The sequence below is a fragment of the Oncorhynchus nerka genome, linkage group LG3 (genome assembly GCF_034236695.1).
Source record: "Oncorhynchus nerka isolate Pitt River linkage group LG3, Oner_Uvic_2.0, whole genome shotgun sequence".
NCBI classification, from domain to species: domain Eukaryota; kingdom Metazoa; phylum Chordata; class Actinopteri; order Salmoniformes; family Salmonidae; genus Oncorhynchus; species Oncorhynchus nerka.
Genome location: NC_088398.1, coordinates 49550821 through 49574717, shown reverse-complemented (window position 1 = coordinate 49574717; position 23897 = coordinate 49550821). Strand labels below are relative to the sequence as shown.

Here is a 23897-nt window from a genome sequence, read left to right as displayed (position 1 = left end):
TCATTTAACTCCACACTTTTATATTTGCCTAGTAGAGTAAATTATTACTTTTAAGTTGTATTGAAAAACACGTACAACATAAAATTGTGGGGATTGTTCACTTACACCAAACACTAGTACACTTCAAGTAGGCCAATTCCAGGTTCCCATGTCTTTTGCAAGAGTTGAGCCCAGTATGAGCTGGCTCAATAAAAATGTTGCCAATCATTTCAAAAGTTAGAGGGTAGTTCTCGAAGAATTGACAGATCACCTAAGTGTGTAGAACATATCCTTTTGATACAAAATCTAATATTATTGTGTCTTTCACACTTAAATTGGCAATATAAAATACAGATGTGTTTGGAAATGTTGATTTAGGGTAGGTGGGTTGAAGTTAGTAGCTTGAAGGGGACAATTTGATGGAATGACTGGAAGAGACTATAACATACATGTACAATATAACAACGTAAGCCACAGTTGATAGAATACTTTTTTTTATTGCAAAATGAATGCAATACTTTGTCAAATTTGTAAATCCCTTTCGAACAAACACCATTAAAAGATTTTGAACAAAGCATAATAGCCACCTTTTACTGCGTGTAATTTTAGGCACACTTTTCTAAATGTAAAACATTTCTGCTAGAGAAGCAGGAAAGGAAAATGCTACAGCTGTTATCTATTCAGAAAATGTACTGAAAACTATAAGTACAAAATATACTTTGATGTTGGTGCTAAGTGACTGTTACATTACCAATTGACTAACAATGCATATCACATTTCAAATTAAAATACTTTACAAAAATGTAAAATCTTTTTCCACTGTAAAACCATCAAAAACAATGTGGGCCACTCAGCTTTTACCATATGTTTTGAAATAAAGAGCATAAAAATGACATTTAAAACCACATTCAATAAATAACTCATTCCAAAACAATATTAGAATATATTTTGTTTCAATAAGGAGGGCAAAACATTTATTCCATTAAACACAATCACTCAAGATCACTACAATGGACAACAAGTTTGAAATGGAAGACATAAATAAACATTTACTTTGTCCATGGACTAGTGGTGGGCTCTCTTCATATACCCCCAATTTTAGGATTAAGAGTGCAATATAATTATAAACAGAATGCATATAATGTTGATGACATAGCTAGGTTACCAAGTGTTAAAACGAGTATTAGATTTTAGGATGCCGGGTTGTTCTGTTAGGATTGAACACAGATGACTTGATATTGTATGTTAAATAATAAAAATTAGACAAACATGTACATTTGTCAGTTTTACAATTTCAGATTTTCACAAGACTGATCAAATCAGAAGACTGATCAAATCAGAAGGTGCCCCTCCTGAGTCAGGGTATTAAGTACAGAAAATGAAGTTCACTCTTTTAAAATGAACATTTTACAATTTCTTCAGGCCGTAGGTATATACTCAGTGTTGACACAAGTAAGAAAAAAAAAACACTATATGCACATACTGAGTGTTCAAAATTGTACACTTCATAAATAAACACAAATATATAAATGTATATTTATAAACCACTGATGGAATATTTATCCATATATAGGCTGTTCATTTGTTTTAAGAGAAAAATATATAATACTCTAAGGCTTTTCAGAGCGTACAACTCTCATTAGTATTATTGCTAAGTAACCAATGTATATCTACAAATAAATATGTGATTCATAAATAAATTATAAAGTACAAAAGCAAAAAACAATGAAAATGAACAAAATGAAGGCCACTAATTCAATAGAATATTAAAAAGATAAATAATAGAAACTTAAAGTCCTAACTTGTGATACGGCATAGCTTTGGCAGCTGGGGATTGTAACATTGGATATAAGGCTCGGATCAAAGTTCACTCATACTTTCTTGGGTCGTTTAAAATGGTTTTGCAGAGCAAAGGAAACCAATGAGTATACTACAGATCTCTTCTGGCCTGTAAATGTGCAGTCCTTACTATTAAGGCATTTTGACCCTTGAAATGACACATTCAAGGGTAAAACACAGAGAAATGCTCAATTACATGATTTGATAGAGAAAATAAACAGCTTAATACTTTTTGCACCATTTAAATATGAACATAATTGTAGATTAAACACTAGTGGCAGAACCGTATATTACAACTGTTGCTATTGAATACTTCATTTCAGAATGCATGTACTGTATACCACAGAAATTAGTCTATACTTTACAATTTTTTTTTTTTAAATGAACAAACATATACTGTCAAAGTCATTTTGCAGATATAACACAGGAAATCTGTTTATCAAAAATATTCAGAGAAAATAAATTTTACTTTGAGAGTACAAATAATGTAACTTAGAGGCATATTTCAGACTCCTTCCCTTGATGGCTTTTTCTTTTCTTGGATAACATGGATAAAAACAAGAACAAGGAAAAATGAAATGTAAGACAAAGAGAAAGTATTTGCATGTCCTATGTTCAGATAAAGGATATACTGTGGGTCTATCTTCAAGTCTTCCAATTTCCCTTTCTTGGGACACACACTGTATGTATGCCTTCCCAGCAGGACAAGATCATCCTTACTGGCTGCATGCAAATGAGAATAGTGTCTGTTGAAGTTCAACATTATAATCCTTCAGCTGTTCAATGCTTAACAGCATGTTTCAATAGATCTGTAATAGAAATTCCTTTATGCTGCTTTTCTTTTGAAAAATGAAATCTCTGGCCTCACCGTTTTGTGAAAAATAAAAACATTGGAGAACCAGATGTAGTTTTGTATTGATATGTACATAAGACATTAGCATTAAGTCAACTCATCAATGATAAAACTGAACAATATATACAATTAACCACTGAAAATAATGTACTGTTTTCCTTTGTCTATGTGCATAATCTAAAATGCATCAGAAATATTTGGACCAACTATTTCCTTATATGTAGAATCTCATTTTCCATAAGGACAAGCTAGCTGTGGATATATCACAGCTATTATTTTGCAGCTAGGTTCCTCCATCCTTTCTTGTACTTTCTTCACTGTCAGTGTCTTGGTGGTGGTCAAGGTGGGAGGGTTGACTCTGATTGTAGCACTAATCAAATTGGACTAAGTACCAAGCTGATGCAAAAGAGAAGATAACGGTCACTACTATTGCACACACTGGCTAGCGATTCTACATCGGCTACACACGACCCATTGGCTAGATGGACCGCTACCCAGCAGGACACCGAAGGGTCCACACATTTACTGTCATCTGGAGATCTTCCTCCTCTTGGGTTTAGTGGTCTTGACTTGTCTGTCTCTCTGTGATATCTGGTGCACCAAAGAAATGGGGGAGGGGTTGGAACACCATCTTTAGATAGACTGTAGACATAATGAGAGGCTCACACACGTTTGGGAACCCAAAGGTAATCTCTAAAGAGGTGTGTACAGTACACACAATAACCAAATCGGAATACTCACATTGCCTGTCATCTTATCCAGCTCACACATAGCCTCCTGTATAGCAGCCTCTAGGTGGTTATTCCATTTTCGACCACTGTAAGAAAGAGAACATATTTGTATTACTTTATCCTCATCCTTCATCCGATAAAAACAATGTGCAGGGACAGAATAAAGAATAATAGCATATTAATCTAGGGTAATTTACTTTCTGGTTATCTTGTTTGCTTTATGTAGTGTGTCCAGATCCTCTGTTAGTGTCCTCTGGAACTTCTCTGACTCTACCTGAAGGCAAGTAGAAACAACATTACCAAACAACGGGGGAATGAAACCAAAACATTACCAAAGGATCACCTGTTGGTGGTGCATGGCGCTTGTAACGCCAGGGCATTGAGTTTGATTCCCGGGACCACCCATACGTAAAATGTATGCACGAATGACTAATCTAAGTGGCATATTACACAGCCAAGTGAAACCAAAAGCACCTGTCCACAGAACATACGTTCTAAATGTACATTACCCTGTCCACAGAACAGAAGTTCTAAATGTACATTACCCTGTCCGTAGAACATAAGTTCTAAATGTACATTACCCTGTCCGTGGAACATAAGTTCTAAATGTACATTACCCTGTCCATAGAACAGAAGTTCTAAATGTACATTACCCTGTCCATAGAACATAAGTTCTAAATGTACATTACCCTGTCCACAGAACATAAGTTCTAAATGTACATTACCCTGTCCACAGAACAGAAGTTCTAAATGTACATTACCCTGTCCACAGAACAGAAGTTCTAAATGTACATTACCCTGTCCACAGAACAGAAGTTCTAAATGAGTTTGCAGAATGACTCCGGTCAATAAAGCTTTATTATCTAATGACTAACTTGCAAGTTACTGTAACTCCAGGTAAGACAAAGAGCATTCAATAATTTTCTAATAAAAAAATGAATCAGCATCTTGTCCTATCCTTCCAAACTGCTTTTAATTGCATTTACTGAACACAATGGGTCAGATTCATTAAAATAGCTGTCCACACAGGCTTGTAAAAGGGATGGATATGGCAAATTCATCCACTATTGCATATTATCTGCACAGTCAAACAAGGCATGAAACCAAACTGAAATATCACCTAGCCAAATGTTAGCCTAAATAATATGGGTAAATCCAGGAAAAATGTAATAAAGTACAGTCCCCCAAGGATTCCCACACTGAAGTTCCTGAACAGTAGGTCTCGAGAAAAAAAAGAACAAAACACAGTAGGCAGTGAATAAATTCAAGCAATGGATATCGACAGACAGGTGAAAATGGTGGTAGAATGACCTCTGGGAAGGTGTCAAACCCATTATGCTGTTTTACCCTGATGTTAATTCCTTGGCGTCTCAAATGCTTTTGAGAGTGTCGCAGGGCAGAATTGGGGTGTTTTTTAATGCAGAACACCGTGGGAAATCTTCCCTCTCCCTCTCATGCTCTTCGTGAGGAATATATCATCTTTCAGGGACTTGCCATGCCTGGTGCCTACACATTTTTAAACTCCCCTCTTATACAAAGCATTATTTTGCCATAAAAAAAACTGCAATGGTAATGTATACAGTAGTACTAGCAGCAAAGGTTTAATGTAAAATTGTGTTGAAACTGAGGCTGGAATTGTGGCAGAGACCTCCACTTCTTTATCTGATGTAGTCATGTGACCAATCATAATTGATGACACTAAAACACTGAGTACACAACAAGCTCACCTTTCCCTGCATGTCATTCACCATCCCAGGGGAGTACATGTGCCCCTCGCTCCCAATCTTGCCTGGCCATGGAGGGAAGCCTTTGCCCTGGCCCCAGAGTAGATCCCCTGGGTAGTGGGCCGGAGTTCTGGGCCTGTGGTGGAGCGGGAGACCCTCACTGGAGGAGGGAGAGTCCCCAGGCCTCAGGTCTTCCTCGCCGCTCAGGCTCCCGTTCAGGTGCCCATTGTAATGCCCATTGTAGTGGTTCCCATTGAGTTGGCCGTTCAGATGTTCGTTGTAGTGGCTGTAATCCTTGGTAAAAAGGCCCTCTGGTGGGACAGAGGAAGAACCAGGGGACAGGCTGGGGTGTCTGGAATGTAGTCTTCCCGAGGTGAGGACCCTACCGTTGCCGTTCATATGGGCATACAAGTCACTGGGGAAGTGCAGTGTTGTTTGGTCCTGAGGGCCAAAGTGGACCTGGGCCTGACTTTTGGGCCTCTCTGGGTAGGTGCCGTTTCTGCTCTGGGCTAAGGAAAACGGTTGGAGGAGCTCGTCATTACGCCACAGACCAGCCTGCTCCTGGCCCTCTGCCTGCCCATCCCATTGTCTTCTCTGGGCTCCGTGTCGCGGCGAGCGGAATCTGGCAGGAGCTTCCATAGCAACAGGAGAGAAGCTGTTGTTCCTTTCAGGGGTCTTCTTGCGTGGCCGACCCACCTTGGGTTGGTGTCGGGGCTCTGTTACTGGCTCCTGATATGAGCGAAGGGGGCCATGAATGACAGAGTTAACCGCATGGGAGAGGTCGACAGGCTCGCCGACAACAGAAGCAGCGAAGGTACCGCTAGCACCTGTTGATGTGATGACATTAAACGCGCTCTTGCTGGCCGTGCCCATCGCTGCCCTGTGGATGGTATCAATAACTTCTCCCCCACCACCTGGAAGGTCCTCGGCAGCCTGGTATTCTTGATGACCCTTCTGGCGACAAGGGGCACCGGGTTGGGACATGGACATCATCCCCGGTCGACTCATCATAGTTCTGTTTGGCAGTGGAATCGTCTCAGGCAAATCCACCTGTAACAAAAAGAGAAGGAGAGGTTCAAACATGTTGAAAGTAGCTAGGTTTCCATCCAATTTGCGACAGATTTTCATGCAAAAGAAGTTCCCAATAAAAAGGACTTTTTGCAGATAAAAGCTGTGCGTGATGACATACGCACATTAAAAAAAACTTTTGCTGTTAAATTCCCATGTACCAGAAGAAAAATACATCTTTACTGATGGTTTTGTCAACAAAACTGTTAGGTTATATAGCAAAATGTGCGAGGTGTTGTCACATGCGCTTGTAGCCAACACCTCACAGATACTGCTAACTACATTATGAGATTATTATGGATAAGAGCAATATTATTTGTATTTGTCAAACAGCAGCCAAGCATTGATCATCCTGTCACCAGAACATTACCCTCGATATTTATTGGAAAGGAGCATCAAGCTTATCATCTTGCACATTCACCACCCTGTGAAGTTAATCATAATTAATTTAATCTGTAGCCTAATAAACTGCATGGTTTCCCAAGTCGTAGTGGGAGGACCACACAACATATCATTATGTGACTCCAAGTTTACTTCGATATAATGGTTATTATATCAACATTTCCACTGCCATTTCACACATAATATATTTTTCCAACACAAAAATGTCCCACCATGTCAAACAAACAAATTGTCTGTCGGCATTTTTAAAATTGTACCGGCATTTCATGTTTCCGTCTGCCCAGTGGTGACTTTTTCCATACGTCATTCAAGAAATGTTGAATGGAAATAAACAATAAACATCCCTAAACTGCCAAACAAACATCCAAATACACAGAAAGTCACCACAATTATTTTGGGGCTTGAACTGGAAAAAAACTGACCTGGAAGCTCTGAAGGAGGCTGTTCATGGGGTTGGAGGAGGCATCATCAGGGAGAGGGGCATCAGGGTGGGAGCCTTGGCACTGGAATCTGTGCTGCTGCTGGCCCTGCATGTGGTGCTGACCAGGACCCTGGGCCAGACCCTGATGTTGGCCCTGAACAAGTGGTTGCAGTCTCTGTTGTTGCAGCGTATGGGCCTGGCTGTTCCTGATGAGAGACTGAAGACTCTCCTCTCGGGCCTGCCTCAGCTCACAGCTCAGAGAACTACTGACCTCACCTGCACAAAGGGAGACAGAGAAAGGAGAGAGAGAGAGAAAGGAGAGGCGTGAGAAAGGTGCGAGAATGAAAAGTGAAGTGAGGGAGCGGGAGTAGAGGAAGATCTGATCATGAGGACAACACCACTCCAAGCTAATTGAGTTTTTTCAAAGATAAGCAAACCAAAGGGACAGTAAGAGAGAATAGTGTGGAAGTAAAAAAAAAAAGTAGTTTTGCCCAAAGTTTACTCCCATTTACTTCCCTTGATTTGTGAGGACTTGATTGAACAAATAAGACAGTAAAATGAAACATACAAGATAAGTGAGAAAATAAAGAAGACTATGTTGTTGAAATGTAAACCAAAGTGGTCAACTGTGGTTAACTGTGGTTCAGTTGGGCTTCCCTGACTACAGACTGAAACTTCAGGCCAATTATAGGTATTTCAGACAAAATATTGCTCCTGACTCTTAAATCAAGAAAAATCTATGAGTATATAAATCTTGGATGTACACTTCTAGAAGCCCAGCCATAGATGGATATCCATACATTACCTCAACATCGTCACCAAGGGATATGGTGTAGAACAGGAGAAGTAGCCAATAGTAGCAGTGAGTAACAAAATTAGGATTCTAATGCTTTTGAAATAAAGGTTCATTTCACAAAAACGGTTGACAAACCTCAACAAAGTAGCCAGTAGCCACCATGATCCGCTAACTGACGGTTTCGGAGGACATTTCCTGAATCCACAGAGCTTGGACACGAAGTGAATGTGATCATTTGTGTGGAGCTCCTGTATCGAAACAGAAATGCATCCCATGTTTATGGATGAGTGGCTCTCACTGTAAGGGTAAACGCTCCCTACTTTCTGGTAGCTCGCTCGTGACTTTTTTGACATTACTGTGAAAGTGCATAAAATACAAGATCCCCCTAATGTAATTAGTCTACACTAAAGGCTCAGCTGTCTAGATACATTTGACTCCTGATAAGTGCACATATCAAAAGGAAATGAATGCTCCATTCAAGTGGAGTGCAGCTCACGAGTCCCAATTCAAATATATTATTTCCCTTTTCTTGTGCTACTGCCGGCTATTTGCAATCACAACAATCCCAAGCCATTGCGTACATCAAACTAGAGCTAAGAGAATGTATCTAGAATAAATGCCACTACCTGCAGTGATTCCCCTTATATTCATTTAGCTACCCTTGACACCGATGCTGAAAGAAATCCTAGGGCAAATACTGACTAGTCGTTGCATATTACTTATCACCCAAAAAGTAAATGACAGAAACAATAAGTATACAGTTCATATGAGGAAATCAGTCAATTGAAATAAATTCACTAGGCTCTAATCTATGCATTTCACAGCTGGGAATACAGATATGTATCTGTTGGTCACAGACAACTTAAAAAATAAAATGGGCCTCAGGATCTCGTCACAGTATTTCTGTGCATTCAAATTGCCATCGATAAAATCCAAATTGTGTTCGTTGTCCGTAGCTTATTCCTGTCCATACCATAACCCCACCGTCACCATGGGGCACTCTGTCAGCGTTGTGAACATCAGCAAACCGCTCACCCACACAACGCCATACACGTGGTCTGCGGTTGTGAGGCTGGTTGAATGTACTGCCAAATTCCCTAAAATGACGCTGGAGTCATCTTATGGTAGATAAATTAACATTAAATTATCTGGCAACAGCTCTGGTGGACATTCCTGCAGTCAGCATGCCAATTACACACTCCCTCAAAACTTGCCACATCTGTGTAATGATCATGCTGTTTAATCAGCTTGTTGATATGCCACGTGTCAGGTGGATGGATTATCTTGGCAAAGGAGAAATGCTCACTAACAGGGATGCAAACACATTTGTGCACAACATTTGAGAGAAATAAGCTTTTTGTTCATATGGACATTTTCTGGGATCTTTTATTCCAGCTCCTGAAACAAGGGATAAAACTTTATATGTTGCGTTTATATTTTTGTTTGTTCGGTGTATTTTAATCTGGAGGCAGAGTTTATATCCCACTCATCCTCCCAACCACCTAAAACAATTAAGAGCAAACCATCTCAGCAATTAGATCAATATTACACAAGAGGGCACTTTTCCCAGTGTAATCCACCCCGTTTTCAACAATATTGTTTTTACTAAAACATTAAAGCTGCATAATACACCTTTTTTTCTAGAGCAAGTCTACATCTTTTACATCTAGCTAATACGGTTTGTGCTTGAACTTTTTGTTGTTGTGGTTAGCTTTGATAAATGTGAACTTGCTCATTAGTTAGCTAGCTAGCAAACGTTAGCTTGCTAAATGAGCCAGGCAGTCACACACACTTCATATGAAACAAATGGGGTGGTAGGTGCAGCACATTGCACACAACACTAAATGCTTTACCAAGCTATCTATCTAGCAAGATGAATAAATACTTTAATTCACTCACCATTACCCCATACTACCAATGTCAGTTCGCTTGCTAGCTAAACTAAAGTTAGCTAAATGATTAGCATCACCATTTGACAATTAGCACAAGATAGCTAGCTAGCTACTGCACTGGCACTCGGCAGCTAACAGGCAGTTGTTTAATTCAGAAATGAATCCCTTGCTATTTAATAATGTTGCTAACTACACTGGTTATCTAGATGTGCCCATCTGGCTAGAATCAAAAAGGGTTTAATACAAATTCTAGGTAGCAACATTAGCACAACTTGCTTATTAGCTAACATTCGCTATCTACAGCACACAAGCCAAACATCGCTTATTAACCTTTTTGGGATAGAGGGCAGCATTCACTTTTGGATGAATAGTGTGCCCAGAGTGAATTGCCTCCTACTCTGTCCCAGATGCGAATATATGCATATTATTATTAGTATTGGATAGAAAACACTATGACGTTTCTAAAACTGTTTGAATGATGTCTGTGAGTATAACAGGACTCATATGACAGGTGAAAACCTGAGAAAAATCCAACCAGGAAGTGGGATATCTGACGTTTGTAGTTTTTCAAAGCTTGGCCTACTGAATACAGTGTCTATGGAGTCAAGTTGCACTTCCTACGGCTTACACTAGATGTCAACCGTCTTTAGAAACTGGTTTGAGGATTCTACTATAAAGGAGGGGCTCATGAGACCTGTTTGAGTCAGTGGTCTGGCAGTGTCTCAGGCTCGTGGTGGGTGCTCCCGACAGAGTTAGCTCTTGTTCCAGTGCTTTTCTTCAGACATAGGAATTCTCCGGTTGGAAGCTTATTGATGTTTTATGTTAAGAAAGTTACTGCCACATTGTGGTCTGGACTATTTTTAACGAGGCTTATCCAGGGGGTTGATCTGTGCTGTGACAACACACCAGTATCCTTTAAGTTAAATCATTGTTTGAGAATATGACTTAGTTTAGCTGAAAATGGGTTAAATAAATAAGAACAAGAACAAAAAAGCAGGAAAAATAAGGTATGATGTGAGAAACAAGTAGAAAAACATATCTGAACATTTTTGTCTGCCTGCCTGTAAAACATTTTTGCCTTTAAAGAGGTCTTGCACGCTGGCTTTAAATAGCTCACTTTCATTTGGCTGTGCAGCAGAAAATGTTTTGCAGTCAGCACTTTGATGAAAGATGCTTAAAGAGCGCAAGTGACAAAGACGGCAACAACATGAGACTGAATTTAATGACAAGGACAAATAGTTACATGCAAAAAGATGGTCATATTCATATTTGTAAGGTAGTAGCCTAATTCACAATGTTTTTTTTGGCCCCAAACATCTAGATGGATCATTGTAATAAAGTAGGCTATATCCAATTATTTTCAATAGACAAAAACTACCAATGTTCGCCACAAGGGGGCACAACACACATTGCAGCCCTTGCTTTATCACATGTATATAATGTATATAAATAGAGACTATTGACTTAAAACATAATATAAATCTATGATTTTGCTACACCTAGGATAAGAAGACAATAGTCAACTAAATCAAGGACAAACAGCTGCTTACCTGACTCAGAGAGGGCTTGGACCCCGCCATTGGACATCATGGGAGGCAATCCTGCCCTGCCTCTGAAGTGGGGGTTGCCTTGCGCCTGGGATGGTTTCTGATAAAGTCCAAACTGCTGCTGCTGGTGAGGGTTTGGGTTTCCCTGCATCGACCCCATGGCTGCATGTTGTCCACCATTGTAACCCAACACCCCAAAGTTTCCAGTTAAGGTGGGGTCCTGCATTTGATTTATTGGCCTGTTGAACTGCTCCATGTTTAGATCCTGGCCTGAAATCTGACCATCACTGTTCATGTTCTGGAAGCCACAGATCTTCGCTCTGGCCTGGATTTGATGCCCCTGCAAGCTCTGCTGCAAAGTCGACATCTGAGGCAAAGCTTCCTCCAAGAAGGGAGATTTGCCAGATTTGGCCGGGCTTTGGCCCACGTGGCTTGGCCCATTGTGGGCACTTTGGTGGCTCATGGACTGGAGTAGCTGGGCCATGGAGGTGTTTGGGGGCAAACAACCCTGCTGCAACATTCTCCTCAAAGTCTCTGGAAAGCTAGATGAACTAGATCCAGAGCCACCCATCGGATGCTTGAGCACGTCGAAAGCCCTGTCATTGTTGATGCCACCACTGCTGCCATCACTGGACAGTTTGCGCTTGCGGTTTGCCTCTCTTTGCTGAACCATACCCATGAGTTTGTCTCTTAGTGCTGCTCTTCCGCTTTGAAATTCGCTCGCCAACGGCCCAGGATTAGGTAGACATCTCTGGTTTAAAGTGCTGTGTCCATCTAGGTTCCTACCTCTTCCTCCACCAACTAGCCCTGGGTGTCCCAAACTGCTGCCACTGCGAGACTCTGCGCCTGCACCCAATGTGCTGTCGGTATGTTTGTTTTGATTAACTAGCTGTGCTTTCGCTGCTGCTGAAAGAAGACTACTTGCTGGGAAGGAAGCAGGATTCTGCTGATCTAACATCTGGTTAAGGGGCATTCCTACAGAGTGATTCATTTGAAGGATACTATCAGATCCGGGAGCTGGACGGTACATGGAGTTGGGATGCCTGCTTAGACCAATGTTCATTCCCCCTGGCAGTTGGTTGGGGGTATCGTTCAAGTGATGGAGTTTGTCCATCTTATATGCAGAACCTTGTGGCATTGCAGGTCGAGGGGACCCCAAGGAGGCCTGAGAGGACCGGGGAAGTGGCTTTGAACCCCCACAAGGAACCTGGAGCCCCCTCGTGGGGTGAGCGAAGCTACCATGTTCAGAAGAACTGGATAAGCAACGTGAGCGGTGGGGTGACTCCACCTTGGCGAGGACAGGCCCAGCCATATGTGCTGGGGACATGATAGGTGAGGATGAGGCGGATGACAGGGTAGGGTGGTGCTGGACCCTATGGCCATGCCCAACAGGTCCAGACTTCCCAGTTGGCAAGGGCAGGTTGCTGGGCAAAGGGACACTGGCAGGGGCGATGTTTACATTCATTGGTGGTACCTGAGATTGGGCATTGTGTTGGAGGCCAGATATGTTTGGCACTAAGGGACCCTGGCTAGGAGCCTTGCTTGGAATTGGGTCCAGGATACCAAGAGGGTCCTTCTCAGAGGTCACCTGCTTTTTCTGCAGGATGCAGGGAGGGAGCTGAGACAGGGAAAAGTGCGACTGCGGGTGGCATGCAGGCTGGGGCTTGTGTTGAAAGTCGTGGGGGAAGCTGCAGGAGGGCTGCATATTGAGGCTTTTGGCATTGACGGCAGGGGAATTTGGTACATTAGTCCTTCCTGACATGGCACACGAGGGCTGGGAGGCCGAAGGCGAGCCGTGGTGCAGGATACTGGGTGGTGAGAGATGGGTAAAATGATCACCGTTCATATGGACAGAGCCTGGGCTGCAAGCTCCATGAAAACCAAGCATATTGGGGTCAGGACTCCCCAGAGGTTCAGTCATTGGGGAGGGAGCCCTATCACCATAATGCTGTGAGCAACATGAATTGGAGGAGGAGGGGCTGAGTAGGACACTGTGGCGGCTGTGATAGGGTGACCGTTGTTGGCTACTGTGTTCGCTGCCCCCCAGCCTTGTCCTGCTGTACCCCAAGTACAGATTCCTCTGAGGGGGAGAATCCAGTTCATGGTTATAGTACTGTTGACCAGAAACTGACATTCCTGTCTTGTTGGGATTCCTGCCATCAAGAGCCACAGAGTTGGGTGGACCATTGTGCATATTGTTCCTTATTGCTTGATGACTCAAAGGACCCATAGCTGCAGTGCCTGCAAAGCAAAGTAAACTTGTATCAATCTTTGAAATTACTTTTATCATCTCAGATGAGATAATTATATGTAATTAATTCAGCATCGTCAATTCAGACCTTACAGAAAATCCCAAAATAAATCAACCATTAACAGTTCTGAATTGACAACAGAAACCCGATCTTTAGAGAAAACATAAAACAGCAGCTAAGCAGACAGTTGAATCTAAATGATGTGTATGCATGTTCTTCAGACAGCGTCACATTTTCACTTCTTTTTTATAACATGCTGACAGAGCAGCAATTCACTGCAGTCCTTTGCTGTGAAAATACTGCACAGAGCAGATGATTTCTGTCTGAGCTGGTCTCAATAGGTCATAAGGTTATTCTCTTTAATTTAACATTTCTATATGGTAATATGTTAAAACAGAACAAAACTAGCTGAGAATGCACAGAATGTCATGTCATTATATCAAGTTACACCGATTGGAGAGTAAAAGCCATTAAGTGACATTGGCTTTCATCATCAAATGACACCCGTATGCAAAATATCATAAATAACTGGTGTTTAGGCCTATTTCAGAATTTGATCAGATATGAGACATTGAACTTCATAATCAATAAGTCACACAAATGGATGGATCTTTCCTAGGGAGCTAGTTGCATCTCAAATTGACAATATTTCTTTCACATACCAGTGCCAACACTGGCCAGAGTGGGGTGTGGTGACTCCATGCTCCTGTGCAGGGTTGCCACGGTGATGACCTTCCTCTTGTGGATACACAGCTTGGTGACATTAGCATCGGCTCTGGCATCCTCAACAGTCCTCTGCTTGACAGCCGCCCCGGTGTCAAAGTTGAATATCTGAGGGGAGTGAAAGATGTTAGCGTCTGGGTGTGCCTACTCTTATCAATACACTATGCATGTGTTACTTCCTCTCTCCTCCAGTCCTGGCTATAGTAAGAAGTGTGTTAGTGTTCAGTAGTGTGTGTAGTGCATTTTCCTTTGAACTTAAATTCCCCATCTACCAGGAGTGGCCCCACATTCAGGCTTGCTCACCTTATGAATGATGAGAGGACACTCCAAGCCACACTTACAGGTGCCATCAGTCAGCAGGTAGCTCTTCACCTGCTCCAGACAGGCTAGGACAAAGCCACTGGGACTGGAATGTGGAAATCGGAGAGATTGTGAGTGACTAATGTAACAGCATAGCACAACCACAGCCAAATAAAAGACAGTTTGCATCTGAAATGCCCCCCTATTCCCACAGTAGGCCTATAGTGGTTCTGGTCAAAAGTAGTGCGCTATACAGGGAATAAGGTACCATTTCGGACTAAACCATACACATTCAATTATATCAAATGACCTGGATAAAGTAGTCAGTCACAGCAAAAAAGGAAATCTCCCAAAACATAGGAGGAACACAATACCATGAAAACAGCTCACCTTTATAATGACAAGTGCCATCAGCTTAAAAGGCTTGGTTCGAAAGAAAAAAAAACAGATTCATTTCAAACTCAATGAAACTAAAAGGGAGAGAAAAGCAGCAGGTGGGTGGAATTATGGTGCCATAAAACATGGCTCCCGACAGCATTTCATAATTTTTCAGAGGACAATTTTCTCTGTTTGAGACAGTCACTGATCTCAAACATTCTTCTCCTCAAGGCCATGTAGCCCAGATCTGCCCACCAGAGAGGGAATATACTTCATATGAAGAGGGAGGGAGGTAATATTAGACTCTCTGGAAGGTGTTATGCTTGACTAGCTCTGGTGTTGAAACATTTCCCTTCAACCCCATGGACAGAGAAAATGGATAGAAGTGACTTTTTCTGCCTTTCAATAAAGGTAATGGACTACGGCGTTATTGTGGTCAGCCCTATTAGGGTAAAAGACAGATATGACAAGTCGTTCCACCTCACAAAGCACAAGAAAGAGGATTGCCACCCACTATCCAAGATTCATCTGAAATTGTTTCTGTAGTTAGAAACAGATAAGCATTTCTGCAACATTACTTTGTTGAAAGATAATTCCATCCCTGAAAATTTAAGTTAATTGATTGCAGACAAATTGCCCATTTCAATTTGTTGGATTCGTAAACTACTCAATAAACATAGTACCAGTCATCCGATTTGGACCGAACCTCTTCTTAACAAAGATTAAGACGTGAGGATTCCAAATTAATGGACAAAAGCTACCCATGGACCCCCCAAACCAAGCCCACCCCAAAGGCCAGTGTACAGTATCAGTTCTCTATGTTTGACAAGTAGTATAAAGCTCCGGCTTGGAGTACTGGTTATTCATACTATGTAATGTATTCATAGTGAGCTTGGTGATGTTTTCCCCTCCCACTGTTCAGAGAAATTTGTCATAGAAGTCACTTGCTTCCCCCCCATAAATTAGTGTGAAAGTACCAGGTTTTGCCCTCTAGATGCCACTGTTCCTGCTATTGCCACCCTCTATATATATATATATATATATATATATATATATATATTAATCAATAAACACACCATATCAAATGGTAAGTTACATGAAAAGATTGAGCAGTAGAAAATTGTGTATATTAGAAATTGGTAGGTGTATATTAGAAATTGGTACTGTAGAAGGAAAGAGTTCATTACCCTAAGTTCCGATTGGGGAGACTAGAGACCACAGGCTAGTTTAAATAGAGGTAGAGCAGGTCTTACCTTATGTAGACAACCCCGCTGTGGGTGATTCTGCGCTGCCAACCTATAGGGACTTCAGCCGGGGGCGGCTTCCCCTCAGCACACAGCCCCACCTTCTTGATTCTGTTCATTGTCCACTCCTTAGGTCCGCACAACTACACCCTTGCGATGTGAGATATCACAAGTCTGTCAGAGCGCTCAGACTAGTGTGCGTCATCCTGGGGTCTCTCAGGAGTAAACTGACCAACCAAGAGAGGATGAGCTACAACAGCTTCGCTGCCGGAACTGCCAATCCCACCGTCGCCTGCCTCTTCCGTGGACAGGTTCACTGTGGAACCAGACTTTTGAGGCCCTTCGTCCCCATCCTGTTTATTGCCGACATGTTTAAAACCCCATTTTCATCAGTCTTTGTGAGGAGGCCATGGTAGACCTGGGGACATTGGGATGAGTGGTCTGAGGGAACTTGAAGTAGAGTTGCCCAAGCTACCTCTCTCACAGACCAATGGAGACGTTTCACTTTCAGTTCACAGAATCTTCTATTGGACAAATCTGGATGGATTTGGTCATGATATGATGACGTGAGTTCTGGCTGACACTAACTGCAGCTGATTCGACCTTAGAACTCATAGTAGCAGGATCCGTCAGCATGACATCATCCCAGAGTTGATAACGGATAAGAGCAGACACTGTCCCATATATTCCAACCTGTAAAACAAGTCAAAAGTAACACGATCAAATTGACTACAAAAACTTTTGGGAATAAATGTATATCCTACATAACAAAAGGAGCATTGATCTTATTGAGAAGAATATTCCTAAATATATCCCACACAAGACAGGACTGATCCCTCATGACACCCAGAAAAAATAATAATGATTTGGGGGATTTAAAAAAAAATGTAATCCATAGAATGAATAGTCCTTTGGAAGGATTGTTGACATATTTTTGGCAGTTCTATCTAATAGCATAATTGGGAAATAATTACTAAAAGTTGTGATATTTATTGCATTTTGGCATTACCCGGACCTCCTTTAAAGAGTTCATTCTCCGACAAATTGAGGCTGTTCTGAGGGCAAAATGGGGGAGTGAAAATCAATGTTATGAAGGTGTCCTTAATGTTTTGTACACTCAGTGTAGCTAACATTCTTTGATAACTGGTTAGATGGCGTTATGTATTTCCAAAACTTTGGTTTACTTTAATGTAGCTGTAAACTAGGTGTTGATAGCAACTGGCTGACTCATTCCATGCTAACGTAACGTTAGAAGGCTGGCAGGGCTAGCGTTAGAAGCTTAGTTGGCTAGCTGGTTTGTAATAATACATTTATAAAGTATTGGCTTGTAAGATGGCTGAAAATAAATTGAAACGAGTAGTCATGAGTGCAAAACATTTGGTTTAATTTGAAGTTATAGATTTGAAGTTATTTCTGTTGGAGTTTACATTATAGGGAATAGGCTGGCTTGCCGGGTCCTCCATATTACATCACACCCAGGGAAAAACGTTTTTTTGACATGACTTTCACTAGCCGGGCTACCTACCTGGTACTCAGCCCTGCACCTCGAAACTAATGCCTCATGTATATAGACTCATTGAATGCTGGTTACCTCCTATTCTGTTTATATAATATATTCTCGACATGGCACATCCTAATATCCCTACTTCTGTACATAGCATTTTCTTTTCCAAATTATATACTGTCTATACACACCCCATATTGTGGATTTTCATACATGCTCACTCTTATATATCTACTTAGGATTGTTGTTTCTTATTTTCGGTTGATATATATATATTTTTTGAATTTGCGAGACATTCTATTTCACTGTTGGAGCTAGTAACATAAGCATTTCCCTGCACCTGCTATAATGCCTGCAAGTCTGTGTACACCGACCAGTGAACTTTGATTTGACATTATTGGGTACTATGCAAATGTTGTGGAACGCCTGTGAGTCCTCACGAAATCCAGACAAAAACTCACCATATTTTGGGGAATTTTCACAATGTATTCAATAGAATAGTCCTTTGGAAGAAGGATATATATTTTAAATGTTTATGTTAATGCATAATTGAGAAATAATTACTCAAGAGATTGGATATTTTGGACATCTGGGTGTGTTTCTCCATTAAGACTCCATGTTTCATCTGTAAATGCTACAAAGTAAAAATTGGTGTCATATGAAGCTTTACAGCATGCTCTGTAATATTAGTAGTATTTTGATTAAAAAAAAATAATATTAATTTATGAATATTGAAAAATATAAACATCTATATAAAAAATAATACAAATGTTTTAAATATATTGTTAAACATAATATACTCTATGGACATATCAAAGTTTGAGTGGGATCTCTGATAGTTTAAAAGTTATGGCCCATTTTATACAGATAAATTGTCATAGTAGGCAATGTAACCAACCACAGCCCTCCTTTGCGCATCCTGCAAATCACCAGCAGAGGGCAACTATTTTGAATCCATTTTCACATTCACTCTATTGACAATGCTTACAAATTGGATCATAACTCTAAAAGTAGCAGAGATCCCACTCTGGACCTTTGATTTGCCTATAGAATATATTATGTTTAACAATATTTTTAAAAAAAAATCTGTTTATGTTTAAATGTTTAATTTTATTATATTCATAAATTAGTTATTATGAAAGTTATTGAAGTTTTAAAATATTACTGTTTAATCTGTAGTTGCTACAAAGTAAACATCAAGCTGTAAAGCTTCATATGAAACCAAACATATTTACTTTGTAGCACCTAGAGATGAAACACCATGGAGTTAAGGTGTCGAAAGCGTTCCACAAGAGATGCTGGCCCATGTTTACTCCAATGATTTCGACAGTTGGCTAGATGTCCTTTGGTGGTGGACCATTCTTGATACACATGGGAAACCGCTGAATGGCACACATACAGAATCCAGGTCTCAATCGTCTCAAAGCTTAAAAATCCTTGTTTAACCTGTCTCCCTCCCCTTCATCTACACTGATTGAAGTGGATTTAACAAGCAACATCAATAAGGGATCAATAGCTTTCACCTGGTCAGTTTGTCATGGAAAGAGCAGTAGTCCTGAATGTTTTGTACACACAGTTATTTTTTTATTTTTTTTTAACCTTTATTTAAGTAGGCAAGTCAGTTAAGAACAAATTCTTATTTTCAGGGGCAGAACGACAGCTTGGGGATTCAAACTTGCAACCTTTCGGTTACTAGCCCAACGCTCTAACCACTAGGCTACCCTGCCACCCCCATCTTAGCCAGCAAGCTAGCCATCCAGCTAATGTTAGTTATTAGCCTAGCCAACCACCTCAGTTATGGCCGGCAAGCTAGAGCCCAACTACTAGAGACCAGATAGAACACAACTAAAACATAACTGCAGATTAAAAGAAAACCGATCAGAAACGTGCATATTGATGGTTGGTGCTTTTAAAACTGAAAAAAAAAAATAAGAGTGCAGGCTGAGTTAGCTACCAAAGCTAAGGGGAGGCGGGCGCTTCACCTGGCCAAAATAAAAAATGGATAGAATCCAGATGTCAGTCACCTAGTGCGCTAGCACGAAGGAAAGTTGAGAAAAGTTAGAAATCTCCCATAGCCTACTTCACAGAGAACATGCAGAAAAGTTGACAAATCAAAAGGAGAATAGATGAGGTACTACATAGAGAGCAAGCAGGTATGATTTTCTCTTTCGTTTTGAGCCCAATGGTAAGAAAGCACCAGAGCATGCCATGCGAATGGGTTCCCCCTAGAAAGCACAGCCATAAAGTCAGTGTATAGCATGGGATGTAGCTAATGTAAGCCAGCTTGAGTGAGCTCGGTAGCACATAATATGTTCTCGGTAGCAGAGTAGATCCCCCATATGACGTCAAGAAATAGTGCATTGTGAGTAGTTTAGACGTTTTCCGGAAGTCAATAAATATGTAATAACCAAAAAACATAGCTATGTTTGTACTTCTGGGTAATCAGATGGTACTACAACTCAAGTCTTTGACCACATGGGTGAGAAAAACTCATGCTTCCTGCTCTTTAAGAGCATTGAGCCAGTAACCAAATGGGTCGCTGGGTCGATTCCCCGACACGACTAGGAGAAAAATATGTCGATGTGCCCTTGAGCAAGGCACTTAACCCTAATTGCTCCTGTAAGTCACTCTGGACAAAAGTGTCTGCTATATGATCAAAAGTGCAAAAATGCAATAGAAGCAGTTTCTTAGTTCTGGCACTGATGCACCCGTACCATTTCTGTCTGCTAGATGGTAACAGAGTGAACAGACCGCTGTTGCTTCTTCTTGACCATGGTGTCGGTGTGGTGGGACCATTTCAGGTCCTCAGTGATGTGTACGCCAAGGAACTTGAAGCTTTTGGCCCGTTGATGTGCATAAGGGCGTGCTCTCTCTTCGGTCTCCGCCAGGGCTCTAAACCTCCTCCCTGTAGGCTGTCTCATTGTTGTTGTTAATTAGGCCTACCACTGTCGGGTCGTCACCAAACGTGACGATTGAGTTGGAGTTGTGCGTAGCCACGCAGTCATAGGTGAACAGGGAGTGCAGGAGGACCTGAGCACACACCCCTGTGGGGCCCCCTTGTTGGGGATAAGCATGGAGGAAGGGTTGCTGCCTACCCTCACCCCCTCAGGAAGTCCAGGATCCAATTGCACAGGAAGTTCAGACCCAGGGCCCTGAGCTAGGTGGGATGGGGCGGTGTACACAAGGATCTGTATGCAAATTTACACGCAATTTGAAGTACTGTAGTGTTTTAGTAGTACTGTAGTGGTAGCTGTATTAGGGTATATGCTGAGTGAATGGTTAGAAAATCATAATGGATGCCATCGTTTCAGGCACTGATGTCACTCTGAATACCGCTATATGGCTTACTCATACTTAGTCACCACGGCGAAGTGCCTGTCTATCTACCTCCTCCCATCCCCCTTTTTAATCAAGCCCTCCACGGGCCAATACCTTATGATGAGATCACCAGTGGCAACAAGATGGTAATATACAGGGGGACTGTGCAGTCTTTATTAGTTTTCTGTCTACCACAGCCATTTGTAGGTGGGTGGATTTGGAGGGCATAGTATTTGATTTTTTATATTTTTTAATTGTCTAATTTCAACAGGATACTTGTGATACTGTCATATGAATGGTCAAATCGGTCTCATATCTCTCATAACCATCAGAAACCTTGGGCCAAAAAGACATTGTGAATTCCCTTGCTGAAAGAGTAAGGGTGACAATGGGCTGCCCATGGGCTGAAACACTCGATAGCCCTTTGTGTCTGCCGGACTGTGGAGTGCTCGGTTTTCGCCGCCTGGCCTGTCATACCGACAACTTATCCGTAACTCTGGGGCAAAATAAACATCAGCACTCTGGTATTGTATTACAGAGAGTGTGAATCACACTCGCTGTGCACTTCCTGTGACGGATGACTCATCCACCCAGCCAAGCGTGCACAGAAAACGCTTGGAATTAAGGCTAGGGCTCCTTCCTTCGCCTAGATACCAATACCAAATGCCTTGGTATTAAATCAGAGTACAGCACTCACATAACACATCCATATAGAATTGCTCCATGTATGAGAGCAGTGTTAGTCAGAACTGTGGCACAGTCAGTCACCCTTGGGATGTCTGAAAGAGGACAAACCAAGAAAAGCAAAGGCTAATATTCAGATCTGATTGCTAGCCTAGATACACTGTGCCATCCTTTATTTTCACAGTTGACTGAAACCTGCACAATGTCAACATAATCACAAGTATGGAAGTAATATTGTACAACAAACATTGAATGTTTGTGTAATTTGAGGCTATACCATGTTTTACCCTACATAGTATGTGGGCCTGAAAACAAAAAGGCACATTTGTGGAGCCCGATGGGCCTACTACTCCCTCCACACATGATAAATCACCCACAAAAGAGTGCATAGCTCTCTAGTGTTCCACCACTGCTCCATAGCTTGGAGGGAAACAGAGCGAGTTGAAAAATAGGCCAGTCTGTCTTGGATGCAAGGTAGCAGTCCCAAAGGGGGGAGTGGGAGGGCTCAGTGGTAGATTCAACAGCTCCAAATATTTTGGCAGTGTATAGTTTCAGAGACACAGTACATGGACACAGTATCTCTACCTGTGATATTGTGAACAAACAATCCAATTCCATGCCAGATGAGAAAACGGGTTTACCAAGTATAGTAGAACAAAATGTAATGAAGCCTTAATAACCATTGAGAGCTTAGCCAAAAATAATGGAAAGCAGGCACACTCTGCCTAATCAGAAATCTGCTTCAATGTTTAATGACAGACTCAAATGACACATGATTATAAAAACAGAAGGTGGAATTCCATTGCTGGCTCATGCCAGCTACATTTACCTGACAGCCTGACGCGTTACTGTCTGTGATAAGTATGAGGTTGGAAGGATTTCAAGGCCACAGTCAGAGTGGAAAGAAGTTAGTCTAGTACACACTCTTTACCTCAAGGGAACCAGTAGAATTCATTAAAACATTTCCCAAGGTTTAGCAGAGGCCTAATGTAGGCTACATAAAACTCTAGCATTAGGGAAAGGGGGATACCTAGTCAGTTGTACAACTGAATGCATTCAACTGAAATGTGTCTTCTGCATTTAACCCAACCCCTCTGAATCAGAGAGGTGCATGCAGGGGGCTTCCATAATCGACATCCACGTCTTTAGCGCCAGGGGAACAGTGGGTTAACTGCCTTGTTTAACCAGATAAGTAAATTGATAACCAATTCTCATTTGGAATAATGACCAGGCCAAATGGCATAACATTGCAACAGTGAACAGGACAACACACAATACCACCCCAAACAAAAATTTGGGAAGGTATTCAGACCCCTCGACTTTTTCCACATTTTGCTACGTTACAGCCTTATTCTAAAATATATTAAATACATTTTCTTCATCAGACAATACCCCACAATGACAAATGTAAAAACAGATTTTTACATTTTTTTTGCAAATGTATAAAAACTGAAATACCTTATTTAGATAAGTATTCAGACCCTTTGCTGAGACTCGAAGTTGAGCTCAGGTGCATTGGTATTCCTTTGATCAACCTTGAGATATTTCTACAACTTGGGAGTCCATCTGTGGTCAAATCAATTCAAAACCAAGCCATGAGGTCGAAGGAATTGTCTGTAGAGCTCCGAGACAGGATTGTGTTGAAGGAACAGATCTGGGGAAGGGTACAACAACAAAAAATGTCTGCAGCATTGAAGGTCCCCAAGAACACAGTGGCCTCCATCATTCTTAAATGGAAGAAGTTTGGAACCACTGAGACATTCCTAGAGCTGGCCGCTTGGCCAAACTGAGCAATCGGGGGATAAGGGCCTTGGTCAGGCAGGTGACCAAGAACCCGATGGTCACTCTGACAGAGCTCCAGAGTTCCTCTGTGGAGATGGGAGAACCTTCCAGAAGGACAACCATCTATGCAGCACTCCACCAATCAGGCCTTTATGCTAGAGTGGCCGGAAGCCACTCTTCAGTAAAAGGCACATGACAACCCACTTGTAGATTGCCAAAAGGCACCTAAAGACTCTCAGACCACGAGTAACAAGATTCTCTGGTCTGATGAAACCAAGACTGAACTCCTTAGCCTGAATGCCAAGTGTCACGTCTGGAGGAAAACTGGCACTATCCCTATGGTGAAGCATGGTGGTGGCACCATCAAGCTTTGGGGATATTTTTCAGTGGCAGGGACTGGGAGACTTGTCAGGGTCGAGGCAAAGATGAACAGAGCAAAGCACAGAGAGATCCTTCATGA

The 23897-nt window shown here is 41.6% G+C and overlaps 1 protein-coding gene across 1 annotated transcript in view; it reads right to left on the bottom strand.

Moving 5' to 3' along the window:
- Nucleotides 1–456: 456 nt before the first annotated feature.
- Nucleotides 457–23897, bottom strand: part of LOC115109996 (methyl-CpG-binding domain protein 5) — a 63159-nt gene continuing 39718 nt past the window's right edge. Inside the window, exons 2-10 of the mRNA XM_029635298.2 lie at nt 16159–16842; nt 14531–14633; nt 14167–14335; nt 11256–13493; nt 7019–7293; nt 5130–6176; nt 3600–3676; nt 3413–3488; nt 457–3262 (exon numbers count right to left, since the gene is read on the bottom strand). Of these exons, the coding sequence (XP_029491158.1) occupies nt 3200–3262; nt 3413–3488; nt 3600–3676; nt 5130–6176; nt 7019–7293; nt 11256–13493; nt 14167–14335; nt 14531–14633; nt 16159–16268 (4158 nt within the window). The 5' untranslated portion in view covers nt 16269–16842 and the 3' untranslated portion in view covers nt 457–3199. The remainder of the gene's footprint in view (nt 3263–3412; nt 3489–3599; nt 3677–5129; nt 6177–7018; nt 7294–11255; nt 13494–14166; nt 14336–14530; nt 14634–16158; nt 16843–23897) is intronic.